At 40.0% G+C, this 16571-nt stretch overlaps 1 protein-coding gene and 1 non-coding gene across 3 annotated transcripts in view; one reads left to right on the top strand and one right to left on the bottom strand.

The window, feature by feature from the left end:
* The window catches only part of Enosf1 (enolase superfamily member 1), a 40705-nt gene extending 28944 nt beyond the window's left edge, over positions 1-11761 (bottom strand). For both annotated transcript variants that reach the window (XM_046438506.2, XM_046438507.2), the window contains exons 1-2: positions 11606-11761; positions 7371-7479 (exon numbers count right to left, since the gene is read on the bottom strand). In XM_046438506.2, coding sequence (XP_046294462.1) covers positions 7371-7479; positions 11606-11689 — 193 coding nt within the window. In that variant the 5' untranslated portion in view covers positions 11690-11761. The remainder of the gene's footprint in view (positions 1-7370; positions 7480-11605) is intronic.
* Positions 11762-15441: 3680 nt separating this feature from the next.
* LOC124088783 (small nucleolar RNA U3) lies at positions 15442-15649 on the top strand. Its single transcript, XR_006850463.1, has one exon. It is a non-coding gene; the product is annotated as a small nucleolar RNA U3 (small nucleolar RNA).
* Positions 15650-16571: the final 922 nt, after the last annotated feature.

The following is a 16571-nucleotide window of genomic DNA, read 5'->3' as shown; positions in this document are numbered from 1 at the left end:
ATCACTCATATGGACTTCGGAAACAAGCAGGAGTATCCATACTCATATCAAATAAAATAGATTTCAAGCCAAAGTTAATCAAAAGGGATAAAGAGGGACACTACATACTGCTCAAGGGAACCATACACCAACAAGACATAACAATCATAAATATATATGCCCCAAACAATGGTGCAGCTATGTTCATCAAACAAACTCTTCTCAAGTTCAAGAGTCTAATAGACCACCATACAATAATCATGGGAGACTTCAACACACCTCTATCACCACTGGACAGATCTTCCAAACAAAAGTTGAATAAGGAAACTATAGAACTCAATAACACAATTAATAACCTAGACTTAATTGACATATATAGAATATACCACCCAACATCAAGCAGTTACACTTTTTTCTCAGCAGCACATGGATCCTTCTCAAAAATAGATCATATATTATGTCACAGGGAAACTCTTAGACAATATAAAGGAGTAGAGATAATACCATGCATCCTATCTGATCATAATGGAATGGAACTGAAAATCAACGATAAAAGAAGGAAGGAAAAAGAATACATCACTTGGAGAATGAACAATAGGTTACTGAATGATCAATGGGTTATAGAAGACATCAAGGAGGAAATTAAAAAATTCTTAGAGATTAATGAAAACACAGACACAACATATCGGAATCTATGGGACACATTGAAAGCAGTTCTAAGAGGAAAATTCATTGCTTGGAGTTCATTCCTTAAAAAAAGAAAAAACCAACAAATAAATGATCTCATACTTCATCTCAAAATCCTAGAAAAAGAAGAGCAAAACAACAGCAAAAGAAGTAGAAGGCAAGAAATAATTAAAATCAGAGCTGAAATTAATGAAATCGAAACAAAAGAAACAATTGAAAAAATTGACAAAACTAAAAGTTGGTTCTTTGAAAAAATAAACAAAATCGACAGACCCTTAGCCATGCTAGCGAAGAGAAGAAGAGAGAGAACTCAAATTACTAACATACGGGATGAAAAAGGCAATATCACAACAGACACTTCAGAAATACAGAAGATAATCAAAAATTATTTTGAATCCTTATACTCCAATAAATTAGAAGATAGTGAAGGCATAGATAAATTTCTTAAGTCATATGATCTGCCCAGATTGAGTCAGGAGGATATAGACAACCTAAACAGACCAATATCAATTGAGGAAATAGAAGAAACCATCAAAAGACTACCAACTAAGAAAAGCCCAGGACCGGATGGGTATACAGCAGAGTTTTACAAAACCTTTAAAGAGGAACTAATACCAATACTTTTCAAGCTACTTCGGGAAATAGAAAAAGAGGGAGAACTTCCAAATTCATTCTACGAGGCCAACATCACCCTGATACCTAAACCAGACAAAGACACTTCAAAGAAAGAAAACTACAGACCAATATCTCTAATGAACCTAGATGCAAAAATCCTCAATAAAATTCTGGCCACTCGGATACAAAAACATATCAAAAAAATTGTGCACCATGATCAAGTAGGATTCATCCCTGGGATGCAAGGCTGGTTCAATATACGGAAATCAATAAATGTTATTCACCACATCAATAGACTTAAAAATAAGAACCATATGATCATCTCGATAGATGCGGAAAAAGCATTCGACAAAGTACAGCATCCCTTTATGTTCAAAACTCTAGAAAAACTAGGGATAACAGGAACATACCTCAATATTGTAAAAGCAATCTATGCTAAGCCTCAGGCTAGCATCATTCTGAATGGAGAAAAATTGAAGGCATTCCCTCTAAAATCTGGAACAAGACAGGGATGCCCTCTCTCACCACTTCTGTTCAACATAGTTCTCGAAACACTGGCCAGAGCAATTAGACAGACGAAAGAAATTAAAGGCATCAAAATAGGAAAAGAAGAACTTAAATTATCACTATTTGCAGATGACATGATTCTATACCTAGCAGACCCAAAAGGGTCTACAAAGAAACTATTAGAGCTAATAAATGAATTCAGCAAAGTGGCAGGATATAAAATCAACACGCATAAATCAAAGGCATTCCTGTATATCAGCGACAAATCCTCTGAAATGGAAATGAGGACAACCACTCCATTCACAATATCTTCAAAAAAAATAAAATACTTGGGAATCAACCTAACAAAAGAGGTGAAAGACTTATACAATGAAAACTACAGAACCCTAAAGAGAGAAATAGAAGAAGATCTTAGAAGATGGAAAAATATACCCTGTTCATGGATAGGCAGAACTAACATCATCAAAATGGCGATATTACCAAAAGTTCTCTATAGGTTTAATGCAATGCCAATCAAAATCCCAACGGCATTTCTTGTAGAAATAGAGAAAGCAATCATGAAATTCATATGGAAAAATAAAAGACCCAGAATAGCAAAAACAATGCTAAGCAGGAAGTGTGAATCAGGCGGTATAGCGATACCAGACTTCAAACTATACTACAGAGCAATAGTAACAAAAACAGCATGGTACTGGTACCAAAACAGGCGGGTGGACCAATGGTACAGAATAGAGGACACAGAAACCAATCCACAAAACTACAACTACCTTATATTTGATAAAGGGGCTAAAAGCATGCAATGGAGGAAGGATAGCATCTTCAACAAATGGTGCTGGGAAAACTGGAAATCCATATGCAACAAAATGAAACTGAATCCCTTTCTCTCGCCATGCACAAAAGTGAATTCAAAATGGATCAAGGAACTTGATATCAACTCAGAGACGCGCCGTCTGATAGAAGAAAAAGTTGGCTACGATCTACATACTGTGGGGTCGGGCTCCAAATTCCTCAATAGGACACCCATAGCACAAAAGTTAATAACTAGAATCAACAAATGGGACTTACTCAAACTAAAAAGTTTTTTCTCAGCAAAAGATACAATAAGAGAGGTAAATAGAGAGCCTAAATCCTGGGAACAAATCTTTACTCCTCACACTTCAGATAGAGCCCTAATATCCAGAGTATACAAAGAACTCAAAAAATTAGACAAAAGAGAACAAACAACCCAATCAACAAATGGGTCAAGGACCTGAACAGACACTTCTCAGAGGAGGACATACAATCAATCAACAAGTACATGAAAAAATGCTCACCATCTCTAGCAGTCAGAGAAATGCAAATCAAAACCACCCTAAGATACCATCTCACTCCAGTTAGATTGGCAGCCATTATGAAGTCAAACAACAACAAGTGCTGGCTAGGATGTGGGGAAAAGGGTACACTTGTACATTGCTGGTGGGACTGCAAATTGGTGCAGCCAATTTGGAAAGCAGTATGGAGATTTCTTGGAAAGCTGGGAATGGAGCCACCATTTGACCCAGCTATTCCCCTTCTCGGTCTATTCCCTAAAGACCTAAAAAGAGCATGCTACAGGGACACTGCTACATCGATGTTCATAGCAGCACAATTCACAATAGCAAGACTGTGGAACCAACCTAGATGCCCTTCAATGGATGAATGGATAAAAAAAATGTGGCATTTATACACAATGGAATATTACTCTGCATTAAAAAATGACAAAATCATAGAATTTACAGGGAAATGGATGGCATTAGAGCAGATTATGCTAAGTGAAGCTAGCCAATCCCTAAAAAACAAATGCCAAATGTCTTCTCTGATATAAGGAGAGTAACTAAGAACAGAGTAGGGTCGAAGAGCATGAGAAGAAGATTAACATTAAACAGGGATGAGAGGTGGGAGGGAAAGGGAGAGAGAAGGGAAAATGCATGGAAATGGAAGGAGACCCTCAGAGTTATACAAAAGTACATACAAGAGGAAGTGAGGGGAAGGGGAAAAATAATATAAGGGGGACAAACGAATGTCAGTAGAGGGGGCAGAGAGAGAAGAGGGGAGGGGAGGGGAGGGGAGGGGAGGGGGGATAGTAGAGGATAGGAAAGGCAGCAGAATACAACAGACACTAGTATGGCAATATGTAAATCAATGGATGTGTAACTGATGTGATTCTGCAATCTGTATATGGGGTAAAAATGGGAGCTCATAACCCACTTGAATCAAATTGTGAAATATGATATATCAAGAACTATGTAATGTTTTGAACAGCCAACAATAAAAAATTTAAAAAAAAACAAAAAAAAAACAACAAATCTATAGTTTTATGAAGCATCAGTAGTGACTGATACTGATGTACTCAGGCAAAAACACTATTAAAAGGCAAGAGGAGGAAAAAAAGAAACTTGGATTGTAGTGGTCTGACTTCAGCATGGAGAAATCCAAGTTTGTGTGTCTAATGGGATGGGTGGAAATTCATCTGGAAAAATTGGCCTTTGAAAGGCAGCTTCTTGCTGACTAAACCCAAGGGTTTTCTCCTAGACCTTGATTCTGTGGCAACCTCCAGCACTGGAAGTTCACTCAGCAAAGCTTGTGGATGACCATGGATGTCTGAGCCCAAGTGGTAGCATGACTGTATTTTTGTTTATTTACACTTTCCTGCTTTGGGCTGGGGCTGGGGCTGGGGCTTGGTGGTAGAGCCCTCGCCTGGCACAGTGAGGCACTGGTTCAATCCTCAGCAACACATAAGAATAAAATAAAGGTATTGTGTCCACCTACAACTAAAAAATACATATTAAAAAAATTTCCTCCTTTTTAACCTCTCTTTCCTTTCCTATTTTTTAATAGCTTGGTATTACATTATACACATCATTACACATTTATCTAAACCCACAGAATGTGCAATACCCAGTGTGAACCCCAATGTAAACTATATTCTTTTGGGGATCATGATGTGTCAATGTGGGTTTACTAATCATAACAAAGGTACCAATCACTCAGAAGCACACAATGATAAGAGGGAGGCTGTAGGTGTGTGGGGTGGGTACACACAGCTTGATTTTGCTGTGAACCTAAGACCACTCTAAAACAATTGTCATTAAAAAAAAAAAAAAAAAAATATATATATATATATATATATATATATATATATATATATATAAAGAAAGCAGGAGACATTAATAATAATTAAGTAAATTTGATAAAAATATGAGTTAAAAACCACCCAAGAAAAACAACACTGATCTATTCTATACATTAAAATACAACCTTTCCTCCCTACTTCTCACACACATGAACACTCTTTATGGGAACAAGGAAAATACTTATTTTTTTTCCTTTTTGTTCAATTCTAAAAGAATGATTAGGCTGACTGACAGAGGCTGTGGAGAACGGAGATGAGCTAATGGAATTTTTCATCTTTAGTGCAAGGGCCATGTAGCTTTTCAAATGAGACTGCAGTCAGTCATGTGAAATATATAGCAAGGTCAAAGTTAAAATGGGTTCTGACCGGCTGTGGTCTGAAAAAGGGGGAAGCCAACAACATTAGCACATAAGAGCCATGCCATAAAGATAGGAGAGTTGACTCACCGATGCCCAAGATGTCCCTCAGGACAGCGGGTGGGGCTGAGAGTATGGGGGGATGTCAGGGAACAAACACTGAGCTCAGCAACACCCGAAAAGAGCTTCTTATTATCCCTGTGCTCACGGTCCTTCCATTGTGCACCTACCCACAGTAGCAAAATGCAAAGTCTTAGCTGTTAACAGAGAACGGTTCCAGGGGCCTGTCCCTATTTTGTAAGTTTACTGTGCATTTTACAAAACCTTCAGGGGCCATGCTGTGTAGTTTGTAGTATGAAGAATGACAGTAGCTTCATAAAGCGCTCGATGTACAGATAGTGATGATTAAAGTTTCAGAGAAGTTAAAATATAGCTTATAAATCTACCCTGGAACTGGGTTTGGTGGCACACACCTGTAATTCTAACAACTCAGGAGGCTGAGGCAGGAGGATTACGAGTTCAAAGCCAGCCTCAGCAACTTAGCGAGGCCCTAAGCAACTTAGTGAGACCTGTCTCAAAATAAAATATAAAAAGGGCTAGGGATGTGGCTCAGTTAAGCACTCTTGGGTTCAATCCCTGTTACGAAAAACCAACCAACCAATCAAAAAACCACCCTGGTCAGTAGTCACTGTCTTGGGGAAAACTTTTACACTAAATTATTAATGGTGTGTGTGGAGGGGGGGCAGATCATTGCCTGGTCTCTTCCATCTGCCTAGTAAGTGCCTATTTATTCTCAGAGCCTTTCCTCAAAGCATCACCTCTGCTCTGAAGCTTGCCCAAAGCCACCTGAGCAGAGCAAAGTAACCCCTTCACTTTGCAACAATCCTCACTCTGTACTATGATCCTATTTTTTTTTTTTTTGTAGTACTGGGGAATAAAACCGGAGCACTCTTACCAGTAAGCTACATCCCCAGCTCTTTTTATTTTGAGACAGGGTCTCACTAAGTTGCCTGAGCTGCCCTTGAATTTATGATCTTTTGTCTCAGTCTCCTGAGTAGCTGGGATCACAGGTCTGTACCACTGCACCCAGCTGGATTTCGTCTTTTGTGACTGTTTCCTCAATAAATCTGTACACTTCTTGTCATTCACACACATGCACACACACTTCCTTCATCTGCTTGACAATATTAAAATCTTTCCGTAGGGCAAGACTTTTATCCTACAGCTACCTAGAATGCTGATGGTGCAAATAATCATGAGGGAAGTGTCATATTGCCACGAACGTTAGATAACCTGTTTTACCCCTTTCCCTGATAGTTACTCTTCACCCTATCACGATTTGGCTTCAGCCTCTAATGATCCACTGAAAATGATCTGGCAAAGGTCACCTTTTTGTACTTCTTGAATTTTATAGCATGTGCATGTATGCATACAAAAAAGTTGTATTTAAAAGTTCTAGAGAACAAGTGCTTTAGGAAGTAGCTGAGTAGCTCTCTGGGCCTTGGTTTCCTCATCTCTAAAAAAATGAGGGGGCTCAACATTGTCACTAAGATCTTGGCCAGCTGAGAAAGGTTACATTATGTTCAGTGCCTTTAGTTTAGGAAAATGGGGGGGGGGAGAAGAATCACTTAAACATGGCTCAATATGCCCCACAAAGAATTGGCCCCTCAAAGTAACTTTGTGTAAAATATTTTGAAAACTAGGTAGATTCACAGTGCACACCACAATAAACCTTGCTGTGTGAGCTTATATCTGCTCCCTCCACCACCCTTGGTCACTTTCCTAGTACAGGTCCTCAAAGACCTACAGAAGCCGAGACTTAAAAGCAGCTGAATAGCATTCTGGTAGTCACCATTCAACACAGAGAAACAGATCCAGAGTCAAGGGTTTTCCCACAGTCTATAGATTACTGTAAGAGGAGAGGCCAAATGCTGCACCTTTTAATTTCTCCCAGCAAAATAAGTATTGTTTTTAATCCCTTTGAGAAGTGTAAATACAGAAAAAAAAATAGGTCAGAACTGGAATCTAAGTGAAAAACGAAGCATTCTAGAATCTCAAGAGAATCATCAACTCACCAACTTCAGTGCCTTTTCCCAGAGTGAAGGTAATTCCATATCCCTTGAGTCCATCTCCTGCATCAGTCTCCAGGACAACATAGGCAGCCGAGTAGTCAGGGTCTGTATGCTGAAGGAAAGGTGACCCATACCCACCAAATGCAAATGTAAGAAACCCAGAAATAACCATGACAATGACACCTGAAACAGAAAATGCAATAAGGGACATGCCAAGAAGAGATCCAATCTGATGGAAGAGTTGGCGCACCCCCCAAAAAATACAGGAGATCTGAATGGACCAAAGGAAAGTCCTGAATGGTTCACACCCGTTCAACAAATACAATGTATATTTTTTTCCTTTGGTGCTGGGGATAGAATTCAGGTCCTGGAGCATGCTAAAGCATACCCTGTACCACTGAGCTACACCTCTAGTCCCAGATGTACACATATTTTAATGCCAATTTGCAATGATATCAAAAAAACTGATGTTCAGCTGGGTGTGGTGATGCATGCCTGTAATCTCAGTGGCTCGGGAGGCTGAGGCAGAAAGATTGTAGGTCAGCCTCAGCAACTTGGCAAGGCTCTGAGTAACTTAGTGAGACCCTGTCTCAAAAAAAAAAAAAAAAGTTAAATAAAGGGCTGGAGACATGGCTCAGTGGTTGTGTGCCCTTGGGTTCAATGCCTGGTACAAGGAAAAAAAAAAGGTCATCTGCTCAATTTCATATTAATATCATTGTCATTACCGTTATTGTCATTTGTGGTGCTGGTGATCAAAACCAGGGCTTCATACATGCTACAAAAGTGCTCTACCACTGTGCAATGTCTCCAGGTCTCAGCTCAATTTTAAACCCAAGAATTTCCAATCACAGCTCACTGAACAGAGTTATGTTAGCAAGTAGCTTAAAATTGAACAAGCCAAGGTTTCAGAAAGCTCTTACATAAAATTGGACTGATCTTCACTGCAATAGTTTATAGCAGGGATGATAATATAACAGTGCAAGTTCAGAGACTACTGGCAGAAAAAGAAGTAAAGCTTCAAGACAAATTAACCCATTTTGTTGTTGTTGTTTTCTATTGTTTTTATTTTTATTTTTTTATGGTACTGGGGATTGAACCAGGGGTGTTTTATCTCTGAACTACATACCCAGCCCTTTTATTCTTTTATTTTGAGACAAAGTCTCACTAAGTCACCAAAGCTGGTCTTGAATTTGCAATTGATCCTCCTGCCTCGGCCTCCCAAGTCACTGGGATCACAAGTGGGTGCCATCAAGCCTGGCTAGAGAAGAGTCTTAATGGGAATGTGCAGTGAGATGGGAAAGCCTTGGAGAGGGAAGAAGGGGGCCAGTGCAGGAAGAAGGAGTAGTCAGAAAGGCTGAGGCTGGGAGCTAGACAGATGCACAAGGAAGAGACAGCAGATGGCATGAAATGCATGGAGCGTAAAGGTCACTGGAAGGAGAAAAAACTGAAGGCAATTCCAAGAGAAGGAAGGAAAGAGTAGTCAATTTCAGATTAAGAAGGAAGGAGATGTAAAGGATAAGGCAACAGACCTAGAGCAGGAAGTTTGGGGATGAGAGGAAGAAACCAAAAGGAGCTAGAAAGGTGTAAGGATCAAACTCAGACTCTTCTAAAGGGAAAGCTCTGTCCATGTGGGATGGAAGAGAACCAAAGTAAATAGGGAGTACTGAAGGACAAAGGGATATAAGTGGGACCCTTGAGAATAAATAAGGGAAGGAGAATGATTAGCTTTGGAGCAGGACATGATAAAGAATAAAGGGAGGGCTGGGGATGTGGCTCAAGCGGTAGCGCGCTTGCCTGGCATGCGTGCGGCCCGGGTTCAATCCTCAGCACCACATACAAACAAAGATGTTATGTCCGCTGAAAACTAAAAAATAATATTAAAAAATTTAAAAAATTCTCTCTCTCTCTCTCTCTCTTTAAAAAAAAAAAGAATAAAGGGAAATAGGAGAGGGGTTGGTTTGGAGACATGTGTGCAGAGATGGGGCCAAGAGTATGACTGTCTTCAGTCTTCTCAGTGATGCAGTAGGCAACATCTTCTAACTGCTGGGAGGACAGGACTAGGGATTAAGGGAGCTCACAGACAAGGAGCAAATAAGAGGAAAAATACTGCAAGGAGGTGCCAGTGGGCAGCTGAGCTGGGATGAGAGCTCACAGCTGAGGGGCTCTCTGGGTGCTTGATGAGTGCTGGGAAGCAAGAAAGTAGTAAATACATGCAGGCTGAGTGCTCCATGTTTCCAACAAGGGCAGAAAGAAATGATCAGGAACTTCTGCTTTAACAGATTTTGAAGACAGTTTCAGGACTCCTTTATAAAAATACCAGACTTCTCATCAGGAAGTTTTGCTCTGCTAAGTGCTGAAAAGTAGCTGAAGTGCTGAGTTCAGCATGGCCAGAGGGCAAATGAAGCAATCACCGTGGAGAACTGCAAAGCAGCGTGTTCTACTAAACGCTTGAGAGTCAGCACATAACATACACTCTATCTCCTGAGGAGAAATGCTTATGTGTTTATGAAATTGCAATACAGGTATCAGATAATTTTTCCTCACCTAGGGGTCATACACCACTCAGTCCCAGAAACAAATGCTATTTCTTAAACTCTCCTATAATAAAATAGTTTATCTTAACACTTCACAAATTCAAAGCTCAGGGCGAGGTCAGAGTTCTTTCTGCTTTCAGTTTCCTCTTATGTAAATAGTAACTATAGCCAATTCTTATTGAGGACCTTCTCTCTGTCAGCTCTTTTCAAGTATCTTATTTTACATGCATGAAGTAGACACCACTGTACCCATTTTATAGATGAGAAAGCCTAGGCTTAGAATGTGGGTTTACCCACAGCTGTCAAGCTTCAGAGGGGCAAATGCAGTAGCACTCAATTAAGTGTTCGCACTTTTACAAATTAGTAAAATTTCAAATATTTATTTGGAGGTCCACAAAGGATCATCAACTGGATTTACAAAAAGTCATTTATCATAATATCATTTGTGAAAGGACTTGTAGGAATTTTGAAAAGCAGTAAGATGCTAATGCCAGAATAAGGGATACTTTTTTTTTGCATTTAATAACATTATTTAGCATGTTTTGAGAGGACTATTAGAAAATTCTTTTACAAAGAATTTCAGGTTCATAAAGAGCAGAGAAAAATGTAAAGACCACCAATCTGCCATCTACCCATCTTGGAAAGTAAAACATCACAGTGTGAATAACGAGTCCTTGGGTACCTTTCCTCACCCCATTTCCTCTTCACCCCTACAAGGAAACATTTTCCTAATTTTGGTTATTTCTCACTTTGGGGTAAGTTTTTTTACATTTCCTACATATGGAGTCAACTTTTTCCTAGTATGGCCATCTCACCAGAGGAGCAAAGTGGATCCAGTGGGGCACAGTCCCTGTGAAGACCCTTCTCAGAGGCTGAGGATGTACTCAGAGGTAGAGTGCTTGCCTAATATGCCACAAGTCCCAGGGATGGAATCCCAGAACTGCAGAAGGAGGAAAAATCCCCCAAACAAAATCCTGCTCAGAACCTTTATATTTAGGAACACCACTAGAGACAGCTGGGAGGTGGGGGCGCTGGGATAGGGAGAGGGGTCCCTCTGACATTCTCATTAAGGGGAAAAAGTCCTTCAATATTTTGCATAACTCCTTACAGTGACAAATCCTTCCTAACCAAGTTTCTAAGTACAGTAATTTCACGAGTGTTCTCCTATGTGCCTAGAGTATTTTTCGGTGCTCAGTTTCTCATTCCAACTGTGACCCCTTCGTTTCATAGTCCCAAAAGGCACAGAGAAGTTTGGGTCTTCTCCAAGGTACACAGCAAAGTTGTGGCAGGGGCAGGATCACCACTCCAGACTCCCAGCACCGGACTTCCTGGTCTCTGTCACTTCAAATCCTATCAAGTTCACCGCGGGGAAGCTGTCAGCACTGTTTTCTCGGGTTTCCTTGGTGGGGACCCTATAGAACTCTTTTGCACTTATTGAATAATAAGCACTCTCTCCTTTCCAGGAAAACGTGAATCAAAAAAAGTAAAACCAAGACATTTCAAACGCGGGCAAATAAAACACGATAAACAAGGGGAAAAAATAAACCAGAAAGGTGAAGAGTTTCTGGCTGCTTCCTCAGCGATATGAAAAGCGTCCACCTTCCCCGCGCATCCAGGTCCCACTGTACTGAAGCCAGGTAAAGCCCGCGACTCGTGGGCCTGGGTGTTGTCCCGGCGGCGCCTTGGGCAGTCGGTCACGCTTACCATGGCGTCTGAGCCGTGGCCCCCGAGCGACGTGGGGAAGCGCACGTCCCGGACCGAGAGGCGGGAGATCCTGCCGCGCGCCATGTTGCCGGCGCCAGGGAGCCGTCAGCCGCGATCCCGACGCCGAGAGCCGCAAAGGAGCGGCGGGGCGGGGAAGCCTCGCGGAGGGGCGAGCGCTGATTGGTCGCCCGAGGTGGGGGGGCGCGGCCGCGCACGTGGACTTGGCCTCGTGGGTGCTGCAAGTTCAGCTCCCCCGGATTCGCCCGCCTTTCTCGGAGTTTGCGGTTCAGGCTGGCCCGCGCGGCCTACGCGAGGGTTCACTCCCAGTCTAGATGGCCCCTGGGGGATTAGGAGGTGCGTGCCCCACTGGCAGCCCGGCGCAAACCTGCCCCGCCTCGACTGGAAGGGAAGGGACTTGCCAGGAGCGGCGCCGAGAGGGAGAAACCAAGTTCGACCTGGACGCAGGTGCGGGTCAGTGGTTCGGCCCCGCTCCAGACAGCACGTCCCCAGGAGTGTAGTGGAGTAGAAAATTCATTTATATGTGGTGCTGAGGATCGAACCCAGGGCCTTGAACGAGTGCTCTACCGCTGAGCCATATAACCCCAGTCCCCCTAGATCTCTTTAAACGCCCTCAGTCTTTTTGCCACCGGACAGATTAGAAGTTAGCAGGGATTACCTACTCCATTTACAGCTAGTGAAAGAAAGGCACCTGGTATTGGTTGTAAATATATATTGCCAACTCCAGGGCAGCTACTTTAAAAAGTGGGAAAGAAAAGTATAACTGGTATGTTAAGAGAGAGAATACAATCATATAAAATCCTCAGTTCACAAAGGGCGGAAAAAGAATGGAAAGCAAAAATAGGAACAAAGAACAAAGAAACGAATAAAAATAGTGACAAATGTAGTAGATATTAATAAAAACTGAATATAAGTGGTCTACATGCACCAATTAAAAGACAGAAATGGCTAAGACAAATACAGATTACAAGTAAATGGTTTGTGTCCCCCCCCCACCACCATATTGAAATTTACTGATATGATAGTATTAAGACATGGGATTAGGAGGTTGCTAAACTCATGAGGGCTCTGCCTTCATGAGTGGAATTAGTAACCTTATAAAAGGATGGGAGGGAATAGCATTCACCGCTTCTTCCTTGTGAGGGCACAGTGTTCAAGAAGCTATCTTGGAAATAGAAACCATCGTCCTCTCCAGATACCAAACTGACTAGTGCTTTTGTCTTGGATTTCCTAGCTCCCAGAACTGTGAGGAGATAAACTGTGTTCTTTGTAAATTATCCAATGTATGATATTTTGTAATGGCAACATAAACAGAGTGAGACAGGTAGACAAAAATACACCATGTCGGGCTGGGGCTGGGGCTCAGTGGTAGCACACTTGCCTGGCATGTGTGAGGCACTGGGTTCGATTCTCAGCACCACATATAAATAAATAAATAAAGGTCTATCAAAAATTTAAAAAATTTTTTAAAAATACACCATATTAACGCTAATCAAAAAGAAAGCAAGTATGGCTATATTAATTTCAGTTGGAGTAGACTTCAAAGCAAAGAAAGATAGTCAAGGATAAAGCTTGAGGCTAGCCTCTGCAATTTAGGAACACCCTGTCTCAAAATAATAAAAAGGGATGGGGATATAGCACAGTGGTAAAATGGTCCTGGATTTAATCCCTAATCCCTAAAAATAAAATTAAACACTCCAACAATGTATAAAAAGAATTACAGACCCCGACCAAGTAGGCTTTATTCCAGGTGTGCAAGGCTAGTTCAACACTGGAAATCAATCAGTGTAATCCATCATTCAACAGGCTAAAGAAAAAAAAATCATGTGATAATAAATGTAGAATAAGCATTTGACAAATCTAATTTGACACTCATTCATAACAAAAACTCAGTAAACTAGGATTAGAGGTGAACTTCCATAACTTGATACGGATTATCTACAAAAGCTCCTATAGCTAAAATCATATTTAGTGTTGAGAAGTTTTACCACCAAGATCAGGAAGGAGCAAGGCAAAAATGTCCCCTCTCACCACTGCTTTCCAGCATAGTACTGGAAGACCTAGATAATCTAATAAGACATAAAAAGGAAATAGAAGGTATATGTGTTGGGAAGGAAGAAATAGAACTCTTTGTTCCACTGATGATATGATTATCTATAGAAAAATTTGAGTCAACAAAAAACTACTGGAACTAATAAATGATTATAACAAGTTTGCTCATATAAAGTTCACATATAAAAGTCACTTTCTTATACACTTGTTCCAATGAACAAATGGAATGTGAAATTAAATACAACACAATTTACATTAGCACCTGAAAACTGAAATATGGAATATTTTCATTTCCCTTAAAATCCTCTGTATTCTGCCTATTTATTCCTCCCTCTCTGCTAACCCCTGGCAACCACTGAACTTTGTCTTTTGTTATGTCTTTTCCAGGTCATATGGTCGAACATCCAGTACCTAGTCTCTTTCAGATTGGCTTCTTTCCTTAGTAATACACATTTGCATTCACTCTGTATTTGTTCCTGGCTTAATATTTCACTTCTTTGAATTTTAATTTTTTTTGGTGGTTGGGATTCAACAAAGGCCTTTATGCAGGCTAAATGTGCATTCTGCCACTGAGCTATATTCCTGGTCCACTCATTTTTTTTTTTAACACTGATTAATAATTAATTATCTGGATGTACAATGGTTTGTTTATCCATTCACCTACTGAAGGACATTGTGGTTGCTTCCAAGATTGGTAATTATGAATAATGATACTACTTTAATCTGAACATGTACCTTCCAAAATACAGATGTTGAAACTTAATGGCCAATGTGATGATCCGAAAGAGGTGGAGCCTCTAAGAGGTGATGAAGGTAATGAGGGCTCCTTTCTCATGAATGCAATTAAGGCTCTTAACAAAGAGGTTTCATGTAGCATTTGGCTGTCTTACCTTTCTGCCTTTCACCATGTGGGGACACAGCCCTCCTCCCCTCTGGAGCATGCAGCAACAAAGCACCATCAGGGAAGCAGCGAGCAGCCCTCATCAATGCTTTGGTCTTGGACTCTCAGCTTTTAAAACTGTGAGGAAGTACATTTTTGTTCTTTATAAATTACCCAGTCTGTGGTATTTTGTTATAGCCCCACAAATGGACTAGTACAACTGCTGTAAACATTCATGTGTCTGTGTTTGTGTGGATGGATATACATTTTCAACTCATTTGGGCTTCTCAGTATTCACCAAGCAGCAGGATTTTTAGAGTACATGGAAAAAGTATGTTTCATTTGCAAGAAACCACCAAACTGTCAACTTGATTCTACCATTTTATATTCCCATAAGCAATGAATGAAAATTCCTGTTGCTTTACATCTTCACCATCATTTGGTTGTATCAGTGTTTGGGGTTTTGGCCATTCCAATAGATATGTAGTGTTAACTTGTTTTATATTTCTCTGATCAGATATGTAGTGAAGCATTTTTTGCTATGCTTACCTATCATCTGTATATCTTCTTTAGTGAGCTATCTATTAAGGTCTTTGGCCATTTCTTAAAATTCAGCAATAAGATAACAACCAACCATATTAAGAGTTCTTTGTATATTTTGAATAACAAGCCTTTTATTAGATATGTCTTTTGCAAATATTTTCTCCAAGTCAATGGCTTGTCTTTTTGTTCTCTTGGTAGTGTTTTTTGCAGAACAGAGATTTTACATTTTTAATGTCATATATGGCTACAAATCCATAGAAAGTACAACACTAAAACTGAATCCAAACGTAAACTGTGGAAAATACAAGAGGAGGGACATCTCCTCATTTTAAAAAGAGGTTAGAAGACAATACTTTCAGGGATCATTTCTATAGTTTGTTTCTAGAGAAGTTTCTTTGAATGTGTAGAGTACGGGAAATGACAAGAAAGAGATGAAGTGTCCTTTCCTGAGTGTGAAGTTGGCCCTTGCTTTGTTCCAGCTGCTATTTGCCACTGCTGACCATTGTTCTCCCTTTGGGGGAATAACAGGAAGAGGACACCATCTGAGTGGTTTCTGTTATGATTTTGGTAAAAATAAAAAAAAAAAAAAAGTAAAAAGAAGTTAGTATATTACCCTGATACTAAAACAAAGGTTACAAAAAAAGTTACAAAAAAAGCTACTAGAACTAATATTAAAAGTTCACAGGATACAGGGTCTATTTATTTAGGGTTAGGGATTGAACATAGGGCTTTTCCAATTTATATTTGATACACTACTTATCAAGAATTGGAAGTTAAAATAAGAACATAATACATCAAGTCAAGTGTGGTGGGGGTGTGTCTGCTGTTCTAGCTACTTGAGGGGCTGAGGTAGAAGGATCACTTGAGTTCAAGGAGTTCAAGGCTAGCCTGGGCAACATATTGAGACCCTGTCTTAAAAACAAAATCAAAACAAATGAAAACCAATATCTCTTACAAGTGCATAAAAACTATGAAATACTTGGGACAAATTTAACAAAAAAATATGCAAGATCTGTATGCTGAAAACTTTAAAAATTGCTGAGCAAAAAGAAGACTTAAACATATGGAGAAATTTCATATTACTGGATTGGAAAATTCAATATAGATTTGATGCAATGTAATCTGAATCTCCAGCAGGACTTTTGTTTGTTTTGGTGGTGCTGGGGATTGAACTCTGGGGCTCAGGCATGCTGGGCAGGCCCTCTACCACTGATCTATATCCTCAACCCTTACCCAGGAGGGGTTTTAAACAAAGGTTGACATTTTAGTTAATTCTAAAATGTATATGGACAAAAATATGTGTGGAAATTTAAATAGCCAGTTTTCAAGAGGAACAAAGCTGAAGAACTTAAGCTATCTGATTTCAAGACTTACATGAAAAAGTTTTCTAAAAATGGAATACAGACTAAATCTAAGAGTTAAAATGATAAGACTTGTAGAGAAAACATAAGAGAAAATCTATGAATGTGGGTA

The sequence above is a fragment of the Marmota monax genome, unplaced genomic scaffold, assembly GCF_021218885.2.
Source record: "Marmota monax isolate L192 unplaced genomic scaffold, Marmota_monax_Labrador192_F-V1.1 WCK01_AAM20220418_F8-fsc00232, whole genome shotgun sequence".
Lineage (NCBI taxonomy): Eukaryota > Metazoa > Chordata > Mammalia > Rodentia > Sciuridae > Marmota > Marmota monax.
This window is presented reverse-complemented; position numbering and strand designations above follow the sequence as displayed.